Source organism: Bombyx mandarina, chromosome 13 (assembly GCF_030267445.1).
Source record: "Bombyx mandarina strain Sakado chromosome 13, ASM3026744v2".
NCBI classification, from domain to species: Eukaryota; Metazoa; Arthropoda; class Insecta; order Lepidoptera; family Bombycidae; genus Bombyx; species Bombyx mandarina.
The window spans coordinates 12881059-12900905 of NC_143220.1; the positions used below are offsets into that span (position 1 = coordinate 12881059).

General features: G+C 37.0%; 3 protein-coding genes across 3 annotated transcripts in view; all 3 read right to left on the reverse strand.

Moving 5' to 3' along the window:
- Positions 1–5309, reverse strand: part of sty (sprouty signaling antagonist) — a 38162-nt gene extending 32853 nt beyond the window's left edge. The window contains exon 1 of the mRNA XM_089732448.1: positions 5194–5309. The gene's annotated coding sequence lies outside the window, so the exon portion shown is untranslated. The remainder of the gene's footprint in view (positions 1–5193) is intronic.
- Positions 5310–8657: 3348 nt separating this feature from the next.
- Positions 8658–13118, reverse strand: LOC149501659 (uncharacterized). Its single transcript, XM_089732542.1, has 4 exons — positions 13104–13118; positions 9816–9869; positions 9537–9711; positions 8658–9457 (listed from the first exon to the last, which is right to left on the reverse strand). Exons 1-4 carry the CDS (start codon positions 13116–13118, stop codon positions 9384–9386), a joined length of 318 nt encoding a protein of 105 aa, XP_089588668.1. The 3' UTR covers positions 8658–9383.
- eIF5B (eukaryotic translation initiation factor 5B) overlaps positions 12676–19847 on the reverse strand; it is a 32034-nt gene continuing 24862 nt past the window's right edge. Inside the window, exon 18 of the mRNA XM_028172642.2 lies at positions 12676–13878. Coding sequence (XP_028028443.2) covers positions 13771–13878 — 108 coding nt within the window. The 3' untranslated portion in view covers positions 12676–13770. The remainder of the gene's footprint in view (positions 13879–19847) is intronic.

Sequence of the window (19847 nt, forward strand, 5' to 3'; positions counted from 1 at the left end):
TTTTGTTATCCTTGTATGTTTCGGTAAATATATAGACGACCTACGCACCGCCTTTTAAGGATAATTTACATTCAATTTTCAGCAAGGCAAAGGTGACAAGTCACGTTTGAGTATTATACGTAGATACATTATTTGAACCACTTTTAACATCAAACCATATTTATCACGGACATATTAGAGCGAATTCGAGGAATTTCGATACCGATTTTAAGCGTTTTTTTACCAAATAACAGAGACGTTTAAAGACAACTGTCATAAAAAATGCTTACATAGATGATTCAAATCACAGTCCTTTTAGTGTTTAGTGGTTACCGGAATCCATAGATATCACAACATTAATACCGTCATCCATCTTGATGCATAATCTCCATTTTAATTTAACACTCTTTTATTAGCTCCGTGATTATGTATATATGAATGAATATGTGTAACGGAATCTTTGAACTTCATTTTCACCGACTTCAAGAAATCCGATTATCTTGAAAATTTTCTCAAACATAATTGAAGGTACAATAAATTTGTAACTTCGCTCTAATATCCTGAGCAGTATTAAGAAAAAGCTAAAATCAATTGTAAGTTGGGCTTAATTCAAGCGTGTTTTTCTAAGAATATATTTATATAAGGAACCCTCCAAATCAGAAATCACAGCAAATAGGCAAACGGTGTAAACCTTGATTGAATCAAAATTATATCCAAAACAATGATTAGGAGTGATGCCCACACAGAGCATAATGATATGTAACCTTGAGATTAAGAGATTCGCATACCAATAAACGTGTCTTGTAAAGGTAACTCAAGTTTGGAAAATTATATGAACACGTTGTTTGTAACTTACTTCAAGTTAAATGAACAAAATCCGAAATACTAAGCATACAAAATTTACATTGAACATTAGTTCGAGCCGGTTAAAGATAGGTATATCGAATATTTATCTTAAATATTAGATAAATGCTGCTTAGAATTAAACTACAAAAAAAATTAATTTAACCTTGAACATTCATCACAATTAATCACATAGAATATACATGTGCAAAGTCAAATTTTAGTTTAACTATAGGAGTATGTATAGCTGTCAAATAGTTGCAACATGAAAATTGCACGGGACACATCGTCTTTCCGCATTAAAAGTGTACAATTTCCAAAAATATTCGAAATTGAGTTAATATGCGGAATCATTTGGTATCTATCACCAGTATTTTTCTCATAAATACTGTCAAAAGAGCGTAGTTTAGTTTTAGTTTACCTATGTTTTGACGACTATTAACAAAATTAATACATAATTTTATCTTACTTTAAAAGATAGATAATGTTTTGGTTTTTGTTTTTTTTTATTGCTTAGATGGGTGGGCGAGCTCACAGCCCACCTGGTGTTAAGTGGTAGCGTAACTGGTAAAAAATAAATGTTGCAAAGATTATTAATATTAAAAATATCAAATATTAAACTTTTAAAACACTCTCCTGTGAAATTAGTAAGTTTTGAGATTATATTATAGTTTTAATACGAGAAGACGACATGTTCCGCGCGATCGACGTCAAAGCCAAAGCCTCAAAGATGTATTGCGAACGATATATGGATGGTTGGCATAGTCGCCGGTCGAGGCCAGAGTGCAGGAGGTGCTTCCTGTGCTTGTCCGACACGCGCTCCCCTTATCAGCTTCATTGATAGATTTATCTAGACGAACGAGGTCGACTCCGCACTAGTTACGAGCGTCTCCGCGCCAAAACTCACGTCCGTTACATCTTTAAACATACCTGTCCTATTTTAAATCGTGTTACATGTAACATTTTGTATATATAATATTATAATACTTATAACGGTTTTATTCGAATTCATTGATTCGATATTGTAAGCCAAATAGATTGGGCTACGTAAAAAAAATGTATTTAATTTTTTGTGAAAAATTGTTGATGTCAATCGATAATTGTTCGAAAATTTTATTGTGAATTTTCTAAATGCTGTTTTCTTTAATATAAATCTCGTCCTGGCCATAACGGACATTATGAAACATAAATATATGTGGTTTAAAAACTAAAAAAACACGCTTAGACAGCAAACCGAACTAACAATTAATTTCATCATTTTTTAGCCTGTTGATACTTGTAAATATATTAGAGCGAGGTTAAAAAAATATTGTATTATCATCAGTCCTTGACTATTTTGCAAATGCAGATTGCTTCCCTGCAGTGGTTTTGAAAACATGCGCCCCTAAGCTGACACCTGCGCTAACGCGTTTTTATCACCTCTCGTATAGTACTAATAGGGTTCCGTCTTCATGGAAGACTGCCCATATTCACCCTATCCCTAAAAAGGGTGATCGGTTGCACCCATCGACTTATAGGTCTATCCCTCTAGCTTCCTTGCTTTCCAAGGTGATAGAGCGAATAATAAACACGCAAATCCTGAAGTATCTCTAGGATCGCCAGCTGATCAGTGACCAACAGTACGGTTTCCGTCATGGTCGCTCAGGTGGCGATCTTCTTACCTATCTTACCTTACTCACAGGGGGGTTGAAGCCTTGGAGAACAAGGGCGAGACTCACGCTGTAAGCCTTAATGTCGTGAAGGCTTTCAACATGGTCTGACATAGGGCACTTCTTTCGAAATTACCATCTTACAAAATCCCCGAGAGACTCTGCAAGTGGATCGCTAGCTTTTTGGATGGGCGGAGCATCAATGTCGTTGTAGACGGTTGTTGCTCCGATATTATGACCATTAACTCTGGCATTCCACAAGGTTAGGAGCGCTCCTCCCCCATCCTGTGCTTTTCATCATCAATGACATGCTATCTATTGATGGCATGCAATGCTATGCGGATGTACGGGGGATGCGCGATATATCGACCATCAGTCTTTCTCGGAGCGTGGTGTAGGAGAGCCGATCTAAGCTTGAGTCTGAAGTGGAGAACTGATCGAGTTGAAGACACAAGTTTGCGCGTTTATTGCGAAGAAGGACCCCTTTGTCATGGTGCCGCAATTCCAAGGAGTAACCCTGCAACCTTCCAAGAGTATTGGGATACTTGGGGTCGACATTTCGAGCGATTTCCAATTTTTTTTTTTTTTTATTGCTTAGATGAGTGGACGAGCTCACAGCCCACCTGGTGTTAAGTGGTTACTGGAGCCCATAGAAATCTACAACGTAAATGCGCCACCCACCTTGAGATATAAGTTCTAAGGTCTCAATTATAGTTACAACGGCTGCCCCACCCTTCAAACCGAAACGCATTACTGCTTCACGGCAGAAATAGGCAGGGTGGTGGTACCTACCCGTGCGGACTCACAAGAGGTCCTACCACCAGTAATTACGCAAATTATAATTTTGCGGGTTTCATTTTTATTACACGATGTTATTCCTTCACCGTGGAAATCAATCGTGAACATTTGTTGAGTACGTATTTCATTAGAAAAATTGGTACCCACCTGCGGGATTCGAACACCGGTGCATCGCTCAACACGAATGCACCGGACGTCTTATCTGTTAGGCCACGACGTAGTCATTTAGAGGGCAAAGCCAAGTTGTCGTCCAAAATGCTAGTAGTCCTTAACAAAGCGAAGCGGTACTTCACGCCTATACAAAGACTTTTGCTTTACAAAGCACAGTGTCGCGTGGAGTACGGCTCCCACCTCTGGGTCGGGGTTCCCAAATATCACTACCATCCATTCCATTTGACTCCATACAGAAGAGAGCTGTTCGGGTTTTCGATAATCCCATTCGCACGGAGAGTTTGAAACCTCTGGGTCTGCGGAGGGACTTCGGTTCCCTCTGTATTTTGTACCGTATGTTCCATGGACTTCCCATTTGAGAAATTGTTTGAGAAGAATTTGTGAGAAAGAAAGAAAAAAAAAATAAGTAGGAAAAAAAATAAGAAAAAATTAAGGTTCGCAACAAGAATACACGAACGTTAATAGAATAATATTTCCACTAAAGAAGATAAACTGTACGGTATAATTTAATTTATGTAAACTTTCTTTCTTGGTGTAACAATGCAAGCTATTTAATAAAATCGGGTGTTTTATATATAATTCTTCGAGACGAACATTACCCGGACAAACAGATGGAAATAAGAACGACATTTTCATCAACCGAATTATAGATTTAAATAGCCTTTACTTCGAAATCAGAGAACACCACATTAATTTCGTTTATTAATACAGGCGATTACATCGTTTTTTAATTCTTATCAAGATTTTTAATGGTCGCAAAATAAATAATTAATTACGCGTTCTGACACCAATTAAAATGCATAATTTAATTTTGTGATAAATGTTAACGACGAACTGTTTGAATCTTTTAATCTATAGATAAATTTGTAAAAATAAATATATATGTTACTCTTAAAAGGTTTTGTTCCGCTTTAGAGACTAGTCCTTTGTCTGATACATTGGAATATTTTTGAGGCTGCACTGAATTATCTTAGCGGGAAAAAAACCGGCGCCACGTCGATATCTGTTTTAAACGTTAAAAGCCCGTCATATTGGTTTTAAGAAGATAACAAACGTTTTTAACGCATTCATGTCTTACTGGAAGCTCTTAAAATGATTCTTATCGTTTGCAACTGTATCCGGATGGCCAACTTTTCCTGTATTCGTCTGGGATTTGTTTTTTAAATAGATTACTCATTATTTAGCTACTTAATTAATTGTAATTTAATATAATTAATAGGTGAGTCGTTTTTACAATCAATTTTGAATAAATCAAAGAGGAAAATAACCTGATATTTGGAATGGCGGCATGAAACTTGGCCACTAGCGTCGGAGATTGCAACGGGACACCACTATTGCTAGCTCACTGACTCCGCTCGACGACAAACGACTTCCTGTCTATTTGATACCCGTCCGATCACATTCGTGTGACACTGTACATTGAATGCTATGTAGTTCGGATTGTTTTCTCATTGTCATTTGCTCAATTACAACATACAAATTAGGTATATTAGTTTGGCACGCAAAAGAAACGACAGATGTTCAACGGCAGAATTGGGTGCTAGTCACCCAATTAATATCGTCTTAACAACCGTTATAGATCTAATGAATTATCTTCAATCAACGTAACGTCCTTCGTCGTGCATTTAGCCGGGAGATTGCGATCGGTTTGAAAGCGATAATAATATTTTAATGAATGAAACCGCAGCACATCTATTCAAGGTCGGCGGCGTTCGAGAGATTTTTAAATAGTGATTATAAATAGATGACGCACCGAGTGAAGATCCGGTGGTGTGATGTGTCGTAGAGGTCGGACGCGGCGGCTGAGTCGCGCGCGCTAGGCGGGGCGCGAGCGACCACCGACTGTTTCAGTGGCCGATTCCCGCCTCATTCATTCGCGCTCATCAATGAACCACGTTCACAGCGCGCCCGAAAATTATACTGAAACTATCCTCGAACACCGCGGCCAGAGGAAAACCTAAACTTCCGCATCTACGCGTCTAGACTGCGTACAGACTTTGACGGCATTACATTCACATTATCTATTTAAATCTATAGTCTGTACATCTGTTCGCGAGAAATACCTATTAAGGCTTATTTATGACACATTTTAGCCAGATACAAAAAAAAGTCTTGTGCTATATACATATTGGTATTTTTCTTTTAGTAGATAGATCATAAGTCTAGATGTTATTTTAAAATCAAAATGTATTCGAAAAGAAATTATGACTTAGGAATATAACTGATTACAAGTAAATAAAAAAAAATATACTCAACATCGAATCAGTTAGTTGTCGTCTTCCTAAAACTTCCTAATAATTTACTAGCTAATAATTATTCTGTTTTCCTCGTGTCACAAGCAAAGATAATTAGACAATTTAAAATAAAATTTCCGTTTTAGCATGGTTATAGTACACCTTATTAAAATGTAAATAAGTATTTAATAATTTAAAACATGTAATATTTATTTATCCTGATTTTTACGACATGTAAATTTGTTTTAGTCGTCCACATATAGTTACTTGTTAAAACAGATTTATTAACTACCTAATAATATTATATTCAGATATTATTATATAATCTTATATAAATAAAGTTTAATAAATTATCTTTTTTTTTAAATAATATATTCATTTTAATTCGTAACTCTTCAATTATTATTTGCATTTGGCAATATTCTTCAAAATTTGAAGATGGTCAAAAGATCGGTTCAGTAAAATTAATGAGATAATTATTTCGATAAAAATTTAAACGCGATTCAAATGTTATGGTGACTTTAGATTAAGAATTTGAGTAAGTTATCTAAGTAAGGCCTATCTGCTATTTACAAAAATGACAAAAATGTGTATCTACATTGCTATATACATATGATATGTTATGATGTAGGTACATGGAGTCGTGACTCTTTTAATGAATTTATTATCAGCTTATAATTGAAATGTAGAACAAAGTAAGATTTGAAAGACTAATTTACCAATACGTAAGTCATTATTATTGTTTTTTTTTTGCATCCCTGTTAGATTAAAAAAAGATACCATAGAAGTATAGCAGATTTTTTTCACAATTAAGTGTATATAATCAGAATATTACTAGTATTCTTAAGAAGTTAAAATTACACTTTACAGAGCACAAATAATATTTCACCGACAAAATATATAATAACGACGGCCGCAACCGACGGTTAATATCATTTCTAGTTAGAAATTAAACATTAAAACTTCCGGCAAATAGCTGATTCACCGTATCCGCGGCAAAGAAAGCGACGGGAAACGTCACGTAAGCCTATCCTGTATGAAATGACCATTCGCTCGGAAATTTACTAGTTAATATTTAATAGATACATCTATAAATATGATATCCGGAAGTACTTACGAATTCTTCAGATTTTCGCGACTACCTTTGCGACTATCTCCGAAGTATTAACTCAGAAACAACACTCACGTTGTTACCACAAAACACGATCACTTTTAAAACCCACTGTTGAGATTTGGACGGTTTAAGCACTTGTTTCACGCGCACGGCTGCAGCTTCTTAACTTGAGGAAGGTTCCGACGGGCTCTGAACGGGGACTATTTCCTGAACGAGGCTCCTCGCGGTCCGCGCACGCGCCCCTCGTCCCGGGGCGTGACCTAGACCCTGAAAACAACACCCCCGCGCCCACGCTTACAGCGTTTCCATGGTTACGAACTGAGGATGCACTCGCAAACCTTCCTGAAGCCCGGAAATGAGAATTGAATTACATGAAAAATCTCCAACAAACAAATCTTTACCGCTTTTTGTTGCCAGAAAAATAAAAAAAAATGTTTTGTTCGCGGAAGTTTTGTTAATTTGTCTGTGTCATACGGAATCGCATTTGAAGAAAGAGGAGCGGTAGGTACTGAACGGCCTCATCCAATCAACGACAGAGCCTACTCCGCATTGGTGTTCCTAAGGCATGGTGTGCGATATTGTGACCTTCATAAGAGCTTATTGATGATAAACAAGACATAGATGGGCTTAACACATTACCGTATAATGTGAGTGAATATATTTGATAAAATGATTTTATTTTTATTTCCTATTTTTATTGCCGTATAGGCAGACGAGCATACGACCCACCTGATGGTGAGTGGTTACCGTCGCTCATGGACGTCAGCAATGCCAGGGGTAGAGCCAAGCCGCTGCCTACCGTTTAATACTCACCACAAGTCTCGTTTAAAGAAGGACTTGTCATAGCGCTCGAGAAACACCGTGAAAGGGAGCTCATTCCAAAGCCGGATGGTACGTGGCAAATATGTGTATGTGTGTAACTTAAAAAAACATGGTATGGACATGTGATGAGACGAAATGAAAATGAGGTTGTTAAGAGAGTGTTAACTATGAATGTGGAAGGATTTAGAGGAAGAGGTAGACCTAAGAAGAAATGGATGGATTGTGTGAAAGACGATATGGGTAGGAGGGGAGTGAGCGAAGAAATGGTATATGATAGACGAGTATGGAAGGAGAAAACATGTTGCGCCGACCCCATGTGACTGGGAGAAGGGCAGGATAATGATGATGATGATGTGTGTAACTTAAAAAAGTGAAATTATTGTCATTTTCAATGTATCATAGCTAACTGTATCAGTTACCTATCAGAAATTGTGACTGCGTGTTTTTTCTGTGCATCTGTTATTCGGCAACATATTAATGAAATAAATTAAAATTCTTTTCTTTATTGCCTAGAAGGGTGGAAGAGCTCACGGCCTATCAGAGTTTAAGTGATTGCCGGAGGCGACAGCCATCAACAGCGTAGGTACCTAAATGTTGATTCATCTTGAGACATGAGTTCTAAATCCCAACTTACGGTACAACGGCTGCCTCACTTGTCAAACCGAAACTTCATCTGCTTCACGGCAGAAACAGACAGGGTGATGGCACCTATCCGTGCGGGCGTAAAAGACGCCCTACCTATTGGTATTACCTACGCAAATTAAAATTTTTCGGGTTTTTATTTTTCTTACACGATATTATTGTTTTGAAGGTATTTGTGAACATGCCTGCCTTCTTATTGGATATTCTAGGAGCACAAAGAAGCAGCTATCTACAGCAAGAAGCCTCGTGTGATCCCATTCTAAAAGTACGTGTGCTGCGGTGCTATATAAAATGTAAATTGCTTCATCTCTTCGGAGCTATCTCACGGAATAAACGGGATGGAATATGTCCATTATACCGACGTTCATAGATGACGGTGTCACCCTTATAGCCCAGGAGCCCGTGGGCTCTACCTGTATGTATTTGACCAGACCTGAATTTTCGTACATTGAGACCCCTATACCTACCATGCATGAGGTGGGGACTCACTAAGCTCAAAGTGGTCGACGCGCCGAGCACTCAGGTAGGACAGGTACCGATTTTGACGGATTTTAAATCCATTTGACCACGTCTGCCGTTTTGAAATTTTGAAAATATATGATTATTATTATCGAAAAATAAGAATGGCAGACCATTATCGCGCATTTTACTTTGTGGCAGACCACTTTGAAAATGCTAAAAAAATAAAATTTTGTAAGTAATTGACCAGATCTGCCATTGATATAATAATATGTTGTTTATTATATATAGTCTTAAAAACTTATATTGATCACGGCAGACCTCTACATTGCGTACACACATCAACATATAATAAAATCTTAGCTACTACCCGGCCAGATGTATATTATGTTTTCCGTTCACTGTTTTAGAGGAATATAATTTACTTGCGATTTACTTTAGCAATGTATTTACCGAAATAAATATTTTTTTATATTCTATATACTAAACTTCATTAGTTAGACAATAAAGAAGTGAATTTTTTATGGAATAATTATAAATAATACGGTATAATGCTGATCAAAAAATAATTCAATTCCTCATTTTTATTTCGTCAAAACAAAATTTAAAAGTGTTAAATCAGTTAAAAAAATATATCATGCATGCATTACATATATATATATATATCAATCTTCATTCATCATCATCATCATCGGAGTCATCTTTATCGTTAGGCGACTCGTCTTCATCATCCATTGAATCGAATGCTGCAAAAATGAAACATAAATTGTAAAATGAACGTAAATTCATCTGAACATGTTCGAGAAAGAATTGTTATCAACTTACCAGGAACATTGGTGATTAAGTCACTCACAAAATATGGAAGTTGGTCACCTTCGAACCCTTTGAAGGCATATATGTTGTCCTGCTCAATCCAACCATACTCCAATGGGTCTAAAGTTGTGGGTTGCTTTTTGTAAGCATTTCTCCAAATAGAAGAAATATAGTGGGCCCTCAAAAGCTGTTGATAAAGCTCACTCTTACGCGGTTGATTGAGCTTGCCTCAAAATTTTGAATTTTTTTTCTATAATTTTCATTGATGTCTGAATCTTTATAGTTGCTTACGAATAGCTGGAACCTTCCATCATCTACATCACTAGATTTTTTGGCATTGTATAGCTGGCAAGTTAAATGTTGAATGACAAAAATGAGGAATTGAATTATTTTTTGATCAGCATTATACCGTATTATTTATAATTATTCCATAAAAAAATCACTTCTTTATTGTCTACCTAATGAAGTTTAGTATATAGAATACAAAAAAATATTAATTTCGGTAAATACATTGCTAAAGTAAATCGCAAGTAAATTATACTCCTCTAAAACAGTGAACCGAAAACATAATATACATCTGGCCGGGTAGTAGCTAAGATTTTATTATATGTTGATGTGTGTACGCAATGTAGAGGTCTGCCGTGATCAATAAAAGTTTTTAAGACTATAATAAACAACATATTATTATATCAATGGCAAATCTGGTCAATTACTTTCAAAATTTTATTTTTTTAGCATTTTCAAAGTGGTCTGCCACAAAGTAAAATGCGCGATAATGGTCTGCCATTCTTATTTTCCGATAATCATAATCATATATTTTCAAAATTTCAAAACGGCAGACGTGGTCAAATGGATTTAAAATCCGTCAAAATCGGTACCTGTCCTACCTGAGCGCTCGGCGCGTCGACCACTTTGAGCTTAGTGAGTTCCCACCTCATGCATGGTAGGTATAGGGGTCTCAATGTACGAAAATTCAGGTCTGGTCAAATACATACAGGTAGAGCCCACGGGCTCTTGGGCTATTAGGTGAGCCGTATGGTCGGCTGCTTAGTGACAATAACAAAAATACCTAAGGATTGGTTGTGACGGGCTGTTCGCAATGCCCGGGCCAAAAACAAAAGAAAAGCTTCGATACTTCTAACCGTCTACCGATAAATAGTTTGTAAATAAGTATTAGTTTCCCATTATCAGTAGAATATAGAATTGTGTTTCTATCTTACTTTATACCACGAATCTATGCATTTACGCACTGTTTCCAATATGTAATGTATGTAACAGTATTTATGGCCAGACTAGTTATATCCAGAACGATTCTCAAACGAGCCTCATGTCACACATTATAGTGTAGAGGTAGACATGGTACTCGTGAAAGAGATCCGATGCATGTAGGAACTATTCCTTTTTTTATGGTAGTCATAATATTGAATTCTGTTAACAAGTACTCGCTCAACCTAATAAGTATTTGCGTGAAGAGGAAACATGCGAAGCAAGGAATTAGGAAGAATAAATATTTTTTTATTACATTTTCTTTTATTAATAATGGGTTGATGACGTCACGACCCACCTGGTGTTATATAGTTGCCGGAGCCCATAGACATCTACAACGTAAATCGGATACCCACCTTGAAACATGAGTTCTAAAGTCTCAAATTTTACAGTAGGTACAAAGGCTTTTGCGGTAGGCAGCGGCTTGGCTCTGCCCCTGGCATTGCTGAATTCCATGGGCGACGGTAACCACTCACCATCAGGTGGGCCGTATGCTGCTCGTCTGCCTAAAAGGGCAATAAAAAAAAAATGGCTGCCCCACCCTTCAAACCGAAAAGCATTACTGCTTCACGACAGAAGTATGCAGGGTGGTGATACCTACCCGTGCGGACTCACAAGAGGTCCAACCACCAGTACTTACGCAAATTACGAGATATACAGAAAGATAGGGGCAACTATAACTTGGATTAATATCCAGTAACATTTTGTTTTCTCAAGCCACATCCAACAAAACTGGACGAATACTTTCTCCAAAATAACATTTTCTTTCTTAATCAGAGCTTGACTGTAAGTCTTAATGACTGTTAGTCTTATTTTATAATAAGCACTCATGAAATGTTGGCTAAATTTCAGAAAACGACGGAATATCATAAGTTATACAACTGAAAAGCACGATTTAATAGCAAGCCGAAGTGAAAAGTAAAAAAAATGAATAATTCAATGGATTTGGAATCGGGGACCCGTTGACAAGATTCGACGAGAAACACAGTGGCCTCTTGTTATGTGCCGACTCGTTCGTCTAACAGCAATAAGAGTGGATCAGGTGGCTCCCTTTTTTTATTCCATAGCAGAAAATCGCCGGATCCCCACCCGCGCGGCAGGTGAGGTATGTGGGAGTTAAACCTCACTAAAAACTCCTGCCGCTCACAGTCGGCGCCGTACCTGGGCGCCGGAGCCCAGTTGGGGCTATTGAGACGGCGAGACAGGGTTGACGCAGAGCACATTACATACATCCCAGGTGGCTCCCTTAGAACGTGTCTAGGGTGTCGACAGTTGCTGGCTGCTGCTAAGGTAAGATAAGGTTACCATGTCGCGAAATAGTGCTCCGACGCTGATTTCATTAATAATGAAATTGTACAGAGAATCGCGTAAAATTATTCTACTACCATCAGCCCACGGGGGTCCACTGCTGGACAAGGTCTTCCCCCAATAGTCTTAGGTACCATTACATGCATAATAATATCTTATATCCTCCAACGATTTTAATAAATATTAGTATATTTAGATTTCGGGGGCGATAAATCGATCTAGCTCCGATTTATTTTCAGAAAGTGTTATTTTATTCGTGTTTCCAATAATCAACTTTATCGATAATCAACTTAAACATAAACTTTTTTTTATTGAAAGAAAATAACAAATAATATAATATAATATAATATCAACATGTAATTCGTATTTGAATATAATTTATCAAAAACACAATTTATCAACAAAAAAAATACCGATCTAGAACCTTTTTTAAATAAAACACGCTTTTATTTTGGACTCCTCTTTTCTTATGCCATTGTACCAAATTAATAATTAAAAATTGTACAAATCACCCAAATGTCTTTAACTTACACCTTCACACCTCAATAAGCTACTTAACGGCAAATGAAACACATAATTGAATTTTATAATTTAATAAAACTTCTTCATTATAAGAATATGTCTGATTCCATCTATATAATACAAAGCTTTTCGAAAAAGGAAATATCTACGATACAAAATTACAACCTCGCATTGCTATTGACGCCGCACGCGCTCACGTCAGGCTGGCCGGACGTTGAATCCCGAGAAAGATATTTTTAGTGCGAGTTTTTTAACATTCTCGATAGCGTAAAAGTTAAGTCAAATTTGTATGGAGCTGGAACAGTGCCCCTAGCGGCAAACATAGGCAAACGTTCCAACTCCATACAAATTTGACTTAACTTTTACGCTATCGAGAGCGTTAAAAAACTCGCACTAAGCACACAGATCTCAACTAAATTACACCGTTCCTGTACAATACACGACCTCCACACGCCGAAGAAGAAAACACCGAACGAAGCTAACCTCATCCGAACACATCACTAGTCGTCAACTGATTGACAATATATCCAAGTTAGATATTCTTCAATATACACCCCTAATAAATAAACTTTTCAAATTACGTCACAACGCAATTCAGGCGAGATCGTTTATTGCACAATGACATTTTTTTTATTCAAACACACAGAGACAGAGAAGCTTTTAATATATTTACATTAGTCAAATTTATTGTAAATTCATTCGAGTCGTATTTACAAACGATATAATAATTTATATTAATGATGCTGGGAGACGTTGTTGTTTCGTATTCAAAAGAGTTTTCCATCAAAATCGATCGAACAAAACACGAATTAAACGAAAAAAAAACATTAACTAAATTTAAAGATGACTTTTCATTAACCGATAAAACTTGTTTGTATTTGATATTTACAAATTATTAGAAATACAAATGGAATTGTTGTGAAGATATCTCTCTACGGGAGTGCCGACACTCAATAGCATTCTCACGTTATTCAAATGTACAAAACGGTAACTGAATTAGGGATTATGATGTATATAAAACTTGAGATTCTATATTACAACGGATTAAGGTCTGCTGGTAGATGGAATAGACAAGATTTCTTGTGGAGAGGCCACGTGGCGTGGCGGCGCGGAGAGCGTTACATGAGATCCAACGGCGCGAAGGGACCTCTTAGAGGATCTGGAAGAGTTTTTTCAGTTCCACCATCAACTGCCAGTCGGTCTTGATGAGGTCGTCACGGAAGTAATCCTTGCACGCGTCGATACTGGCACGCGATATCTGAAACAAAACGCTTTTGTTGATCACCAATCCGGTATAGAGATTTTCTATCCTAGTAACCTCGAGGGGTTACTCTAGATTCGCCGAATTAGTACGTGAGCTCGCGAGGCTCAAGCCTGATGACGTTGCTAACACGAACTCTAGCAAGAGCCGTGCTTCGCGGAATCTATCATCGGATCGGAAACACGACCCACTCAGAAGGTCCGGCGAGAAACTCAGTGGGCTGTGTCTGTGGGCCGGTATAGATATATAACGCAATCACGAGGCAGCAAGTTATCAAATGGAACCTTCAAATGTAATATCATAAGTGCACATCGTATCTATACATGAAATAAATAAAAAAACAGGTGCAATTGAAATTGGGATATGATCGTCAATAAGGTAGATGGTAGGACCTCTTGAGTCCGCACGGGTAGGTAAAACCGCCCTGCCTATTTCTGCCATGAAGCATAAATGTATTTCGGTTTGATGGGTGGGGCAGCCGTTGTAACTATACTGAGACCTTAGAAATTATATCTCAAGGTGGGTGGCACATTTAAGTTGTAGATGTCTATGGGTTCCAGTAACCACTAAACACCAGGTGGGCTATGATCTCGTCCACCCATCTAAGCAATAAAAAAAGGGATATCTTTCAATCTATAAATAGAATATAATAAATGTAGGAGGGGATTTCATTCAGATTGACCTAGTTTTGCTCGCATCGATTCAGCAGAACGAGGTGAATGGAGGGTTGACGTCAGAGTGCAGGTCCAAAACTGGGTCGCGAACCCTCCGTGACCCGTAACTGTGCAGGCTCATCCCTCGTGGCCTTGTTAGCAACGAAGAGATGGGTAACAAATGGCGTTTCGATTCAGGGAAACTACGTCTATTTTTAGACAAAAGGACCAGAACTTAATAGGCTCAAGGTGAGTACGCTTAGGAAGGATTCGTTTGATTTAATCTCCTTACATTTAATCTCTTATTGAATAAATAAATATTGAAGCTAAATATTTTATACTTCTAAACAGAAATTATATTGGTATTCTTATCGACTCTCGCGAGGGCAATAAAATAAAAGTCGTAGAACTAATGAAAATTATTTTTACAACCTCATTCCGAGACTACATTGTCGTGTCAGAGTGACCATGAAGATTGTAGAGTATTCGAAGCATCGGAAACAATATAATCTATACTAGTAATAAATTCTACAGTGGTTTTTACGGATGTTCCATTATAACTACGGAACCATGCATCCGATTGACTTGAAACTTGGTAGGTATCCATATAGAAAATACATGTACTTAATGGATAGGCTAATATTTATATAAGTGTTGGACTCCCTAATAATAATGACTATAAATAATGTTAATTTTAAAGGTAATTAGGCCGTGAATAGGCCTTAGTAAGAAGATAGCAGAGAGAAATCGACATAATCACCTCAGAGCACCACGCAGGGCGCCAGTGACCTACATAGCATTCAACGTGTTAAAAATGATACTAGTCCGTTTCATTAATATCAACGTAATGTTATATTATATAAATACAGACGAATGTTTTATCAGTTAAATGTTTTTTTTTTATTACGAGTATTATTTATTCGCAAACTGTCATTTAGATACGAACGTCGTCCGAGAAAAAAAAAAGAATGTAGTGTGTGATTCTTGTCACGAATAACTTATATAAAGTTTTTTTTTTTTTGTTCACTTGAAACAGAGCATTGTAATGTTATATCAATGAAACTGCATCTCTGCGAAATATCAATGGAGCTCTAGAATGGGGGTCCGACCCGGTCGGCGCGTGTTCGTCTGGTATAGGGGATACAATGTGTGCCGCTTTTGCCAATTCACGACTGGCAAATGGGAGCCTTATGCTATAGCAATAAAGTCGAAGAAAGAATACCTCAAAATTCGTTAGGGGGAACTGAGATGGCCCAAATGTCGTTGTGAATAAAGCTGCACGAATTGACCTCGCGGAACTTGTGAATGACAATGAGAAACGTTTCGCTTGCGTGATTCAACGGCATAGACATTTTATTTCAGTTCCATTTATTGGCGTATTAAAAGTAGGTACTAGTAGTTATTTAATCTATAAATATATAAAAAAATAATCTTTTTATTTATTTTATTGCTTAGATAGGTGGACGAACTCTCACAGTCCACCTGGTGTTACATCTCCAACGTAAATGTGCCACCCACCTTGAGATATAATTTGTAAGGTCTCAGTATAGTTACAACGGCTACCCCACCCTTCAAACCGAAACGCATTACTGCTTCACGGCAGAAATAGGCGAGGTGGTGGTACCTACCCGTGCGGACTCAAGAGGTCCTACCACCGGAAAAAAATCTATATGTATGTGAGTGTTCATCTAAGACTCGAGAACCGCTAGCCCGATTATATAATAGCTAGAAGATTGCACAAAGTGGGAATGAGTTGCTCGCTCCGGGCATTTCAATATTGTAATAATTGTTATGTTATTATACTCATGTAAAAATGAATATTTAAAAAAAATCTAATACTAAAAAATAATCTAATATTTAAAAAAAAAAGACATGCCCGCTGAGTTTCTTTTCTTGCCAATTCTTCTCAGGACGGAGGCTCTTGTTAGTTCTTGTGAATTGGCGGTAGTTCTTTTGACGTTCAACAAGTATGTACTTTCATTTATGTCGAATAATTTTTTTTTGATTTGATTTGAATGATATTAAACTTTGCACATACATGCATATATGAAAACCGACATGACCACTCTGACGAGCATAGTTACGTTAGTGCCGGATAGGGGGCGCCGGTGGCAGTAATTTATATCTTTTGAACCATAGGTCGAATTGATATGGAATCTATATACATATATAAAAGAGAACGTATGTATTTGTGTATGTAAATTCACCTAAAATTATCTTACGTAGTTAGCTTTCTGAAATTGCATTTTCTTGTCGACAAAGCCGCGGGCGCAGCTAGACTAATATAAAATGTATTTGTTATGATATTAAATATTCGTATTTTTTTTTTTCGAAATCTTTCGATTAAAAGTTCAACGGAATGTTCATGTCCCTGTGGTAGTGGACACGGCTAGCTTAACGAAAGCGGTGACGTCACCGACGTCCGAAAATACACCGGCCCACGACGCGGACGGGAAGCAAGTTCTGAGTGGTTTTTGTACAGCAAAAAAAAATAAGATTGATGTTTACAGCGAATCGAAAACAATGTTCGTGTTTATATTATTATCTTTTTCAAATGTATGCTATTCGTCTTTTCCGATTGACTGTTAAGTACACAAATATTGTTTCTCTATGAGATGCTAAATACGTCAGATTTATTGTGGCGCGTAAACAAAGCTATGTTCACGTTTATCGATTTAAAACATCAGATTCTGCGATTGATTTGTACAGAAATGTGGGTTTTTAAGATCCATTTATTCTATCATATCGGTCTGCTTGCATTCGTTTTCGATACTTTTACATTAATACGTTTCCTGAATTATGTTCAATGAGATTTGTAAACATTGTCGTAATATTTACGACTGAAAATCCCTTGAAAGTTAGAGTTAAGGTCAATAAAATAAAATAAAAAAACCTAAACCGTCCTTTATGACGTGCGCCACCGCAGGCCCCAGATGGTTCAAGGTGACCCCTCGAAAATAGGTTATTATGAAAATATAATTAATCTGCGCTGACGATCAAGATTTACGTGAAACATTTTTAAAAGCTGTGTTTCGTGTCATGAAGCATTTTCTCGCACGTCGTATAATTTAGATCTCAAAAAAAAAAACACGAAAAATATAGGAGCGTGAATTTTTTTACTGTAAACAATGAAATATTATATTTTATATCTATACTAGCTGACCCGGCAAACATTGTTTTGCCATATATAAGATTTCTAGGGAATTTCTAGTGTAGAAAAAAAAAACTAACTTATTGTAAGTGTGTAAGGATGTGGTAAATGAGTGAAAGAGGTATGTAGTGCTGTAAACGATGAGGGAATATATAATAAAAATAACAAAACCTCATTCAACCACATAATACCTCATTACAACAAAAAAAAAATGTCCAAATAAAAAAAAAATGTTAAGGGCGGACAACCCTAATCACTTAGGGGTATGAAAAATAGATAGTAGCCGATTCTCAGGCTTACTGAATATGCATAAAAAATTTCATGAGAATCGGTCAAGCTGTTTCGGAGGAGTATGGGAACGAACATTGTGACACGAGAATTTTATATATTAGATATTTATGATATGTATATGTATATATTTATGTATATGTATTTATTTAAGTACGAGTATTTGTATCTATAAATATTATGTATCTTATATATACACATATGTTTAAGTAATATCACCTTCACACTACAAGGTTCATCTCTGCACTCCCCTAAGGTAGACTGTTAGAGAATGCCTATGGCATTAAGTCCGCCTTTATACTTTCTAGTATATGAAGATATAAATAAATAAATAAATTTCGTGTAGGCGTGTAGGTTGGTAGCCGCGCAATTACCGTCGGTGCGATATGAGTGCACCCGCAGTGGCGTGACCGGCGCCAGTTTCCCCTCGACCTAGTGACCTGGCCGGGACGTCCGCCTGCGTGCCTCACCCCTAGCTGCAGCGATCAATGAATCCCCAGAAGGAGAGAGGGGAGAGGGGAGGGGGTCATCCATTCACCCGTCCGCCACCCCGCTTGCATTCATACTTTTTGCAACAATGAACGATCCAATATCTTTCACAGAGACCGAATCTCAGCAGCTCGATACGTGACCCGTAACTATTCAACTGATATGCAATATAAATTATTATTAATATTTCAATAAATGTTAGAAAGAGTCGCATAGTTAGAATATCTTCTTATCTCTCTAGCACTACGACACGAAAAAAAATTATTTTTTATTAAATAATTTCCTTATAGATATAAAAATATTTTTCACAGCTATTTAATTTCTTATTGATATATATAAAACTCCTATTAACGTATAGTTGCTACAAATTGTTATTGTCATATCGGTACAGACACGTCGATGTGATGAACAAACAGGTGTTACATTGTAAAATGTACTGTAATGTAAGTTCAGAAATAGATCGGCCATTTATAAACGGTAGATGTCGATAGAACTGATGTCGAAGTATATAATTTAAAGCAAGGGCTTTGTCATTTTGTTTTACAATTAACGTAAAATGTTTTTGTTTTTTTGTTTTATTGCTTAGATGAGTGTACAAGCTCACAGCCCACCTGGTGTTAAGTGGTTACTGGAGCCCATAGACATTCACAACGTAAATGCGCCAACCACCTTGAGATACAATTTCTAAGGTCTCAAGTATAGTTATAATTGATGTATTCATCACCTAGTGCTCCGATGGGCTTGTACCAGGTGCTATCAACTACCAGGAGCTTCATAGACTTCGTAAGATTTTGCAGGGCCGATGTCACATCGACAACAGTAATAAAAAAACCAGTTGGTCAAGACTTCGAAAACGACAAATTCCGCTCAGAGGCGCGTTATTTAATTTTACCAACAAGCATGTGAGCGTCCGCTCATCATCTCATCTAGAATAAGTATTAGAATTTTATTATTTTCATTTAAAGATAACATAACCTAGAAAGGTTGAAGGTATCTCGTATAGGCCAAAAGTGATATGAGATGAAATAAAATAAGCATCAATTTAAACGATTTATGAATATTTTCTTGTAGTAATCGAGAAGCCGTGTTCATAACGGCCGCCTGGTGTAGTGGTAAGTGACATGGTCACTACATAAGGGGGTCGCGGGTTCGAATCCCGCCAAGGGAAGATATTTGTATGATAAATGTAAAATGTCTTTTCCATGGTTATAGATGTATATTAAATATATGTATGTGTATAATAAAAATCTTACATTTATTTCCGTTATCTGGTACCTGTAACACAAGTTCTTTACGAACTTATCACGGGACTAGTTTACGTGGCGTGATCGTTCGTAATTATTTATTTATTATTTATTGTCTTCGTTCCATTTTCGAAGTTCATA

Excerpts from the sequence above, each read along its gene's own strand:
- LOC149501659 (XM_089732542.1), bottom strand. Across the intron at positions 9,712-9,815 it reads ATGGAAGGTTCCAGCTATTC|CTTTTGAGGGCCCACTATAT; the intron begins GTAAGCAACTAT and ends CTTTATCAACAG. Across the intron at positions 9,458-9,536 it reads CTTAATCACCAATGTTCCTG|CATTCGATTCAATGGATGAT; the intron begins GTAAGTTGATAA and ends TCATTTTTGCAG.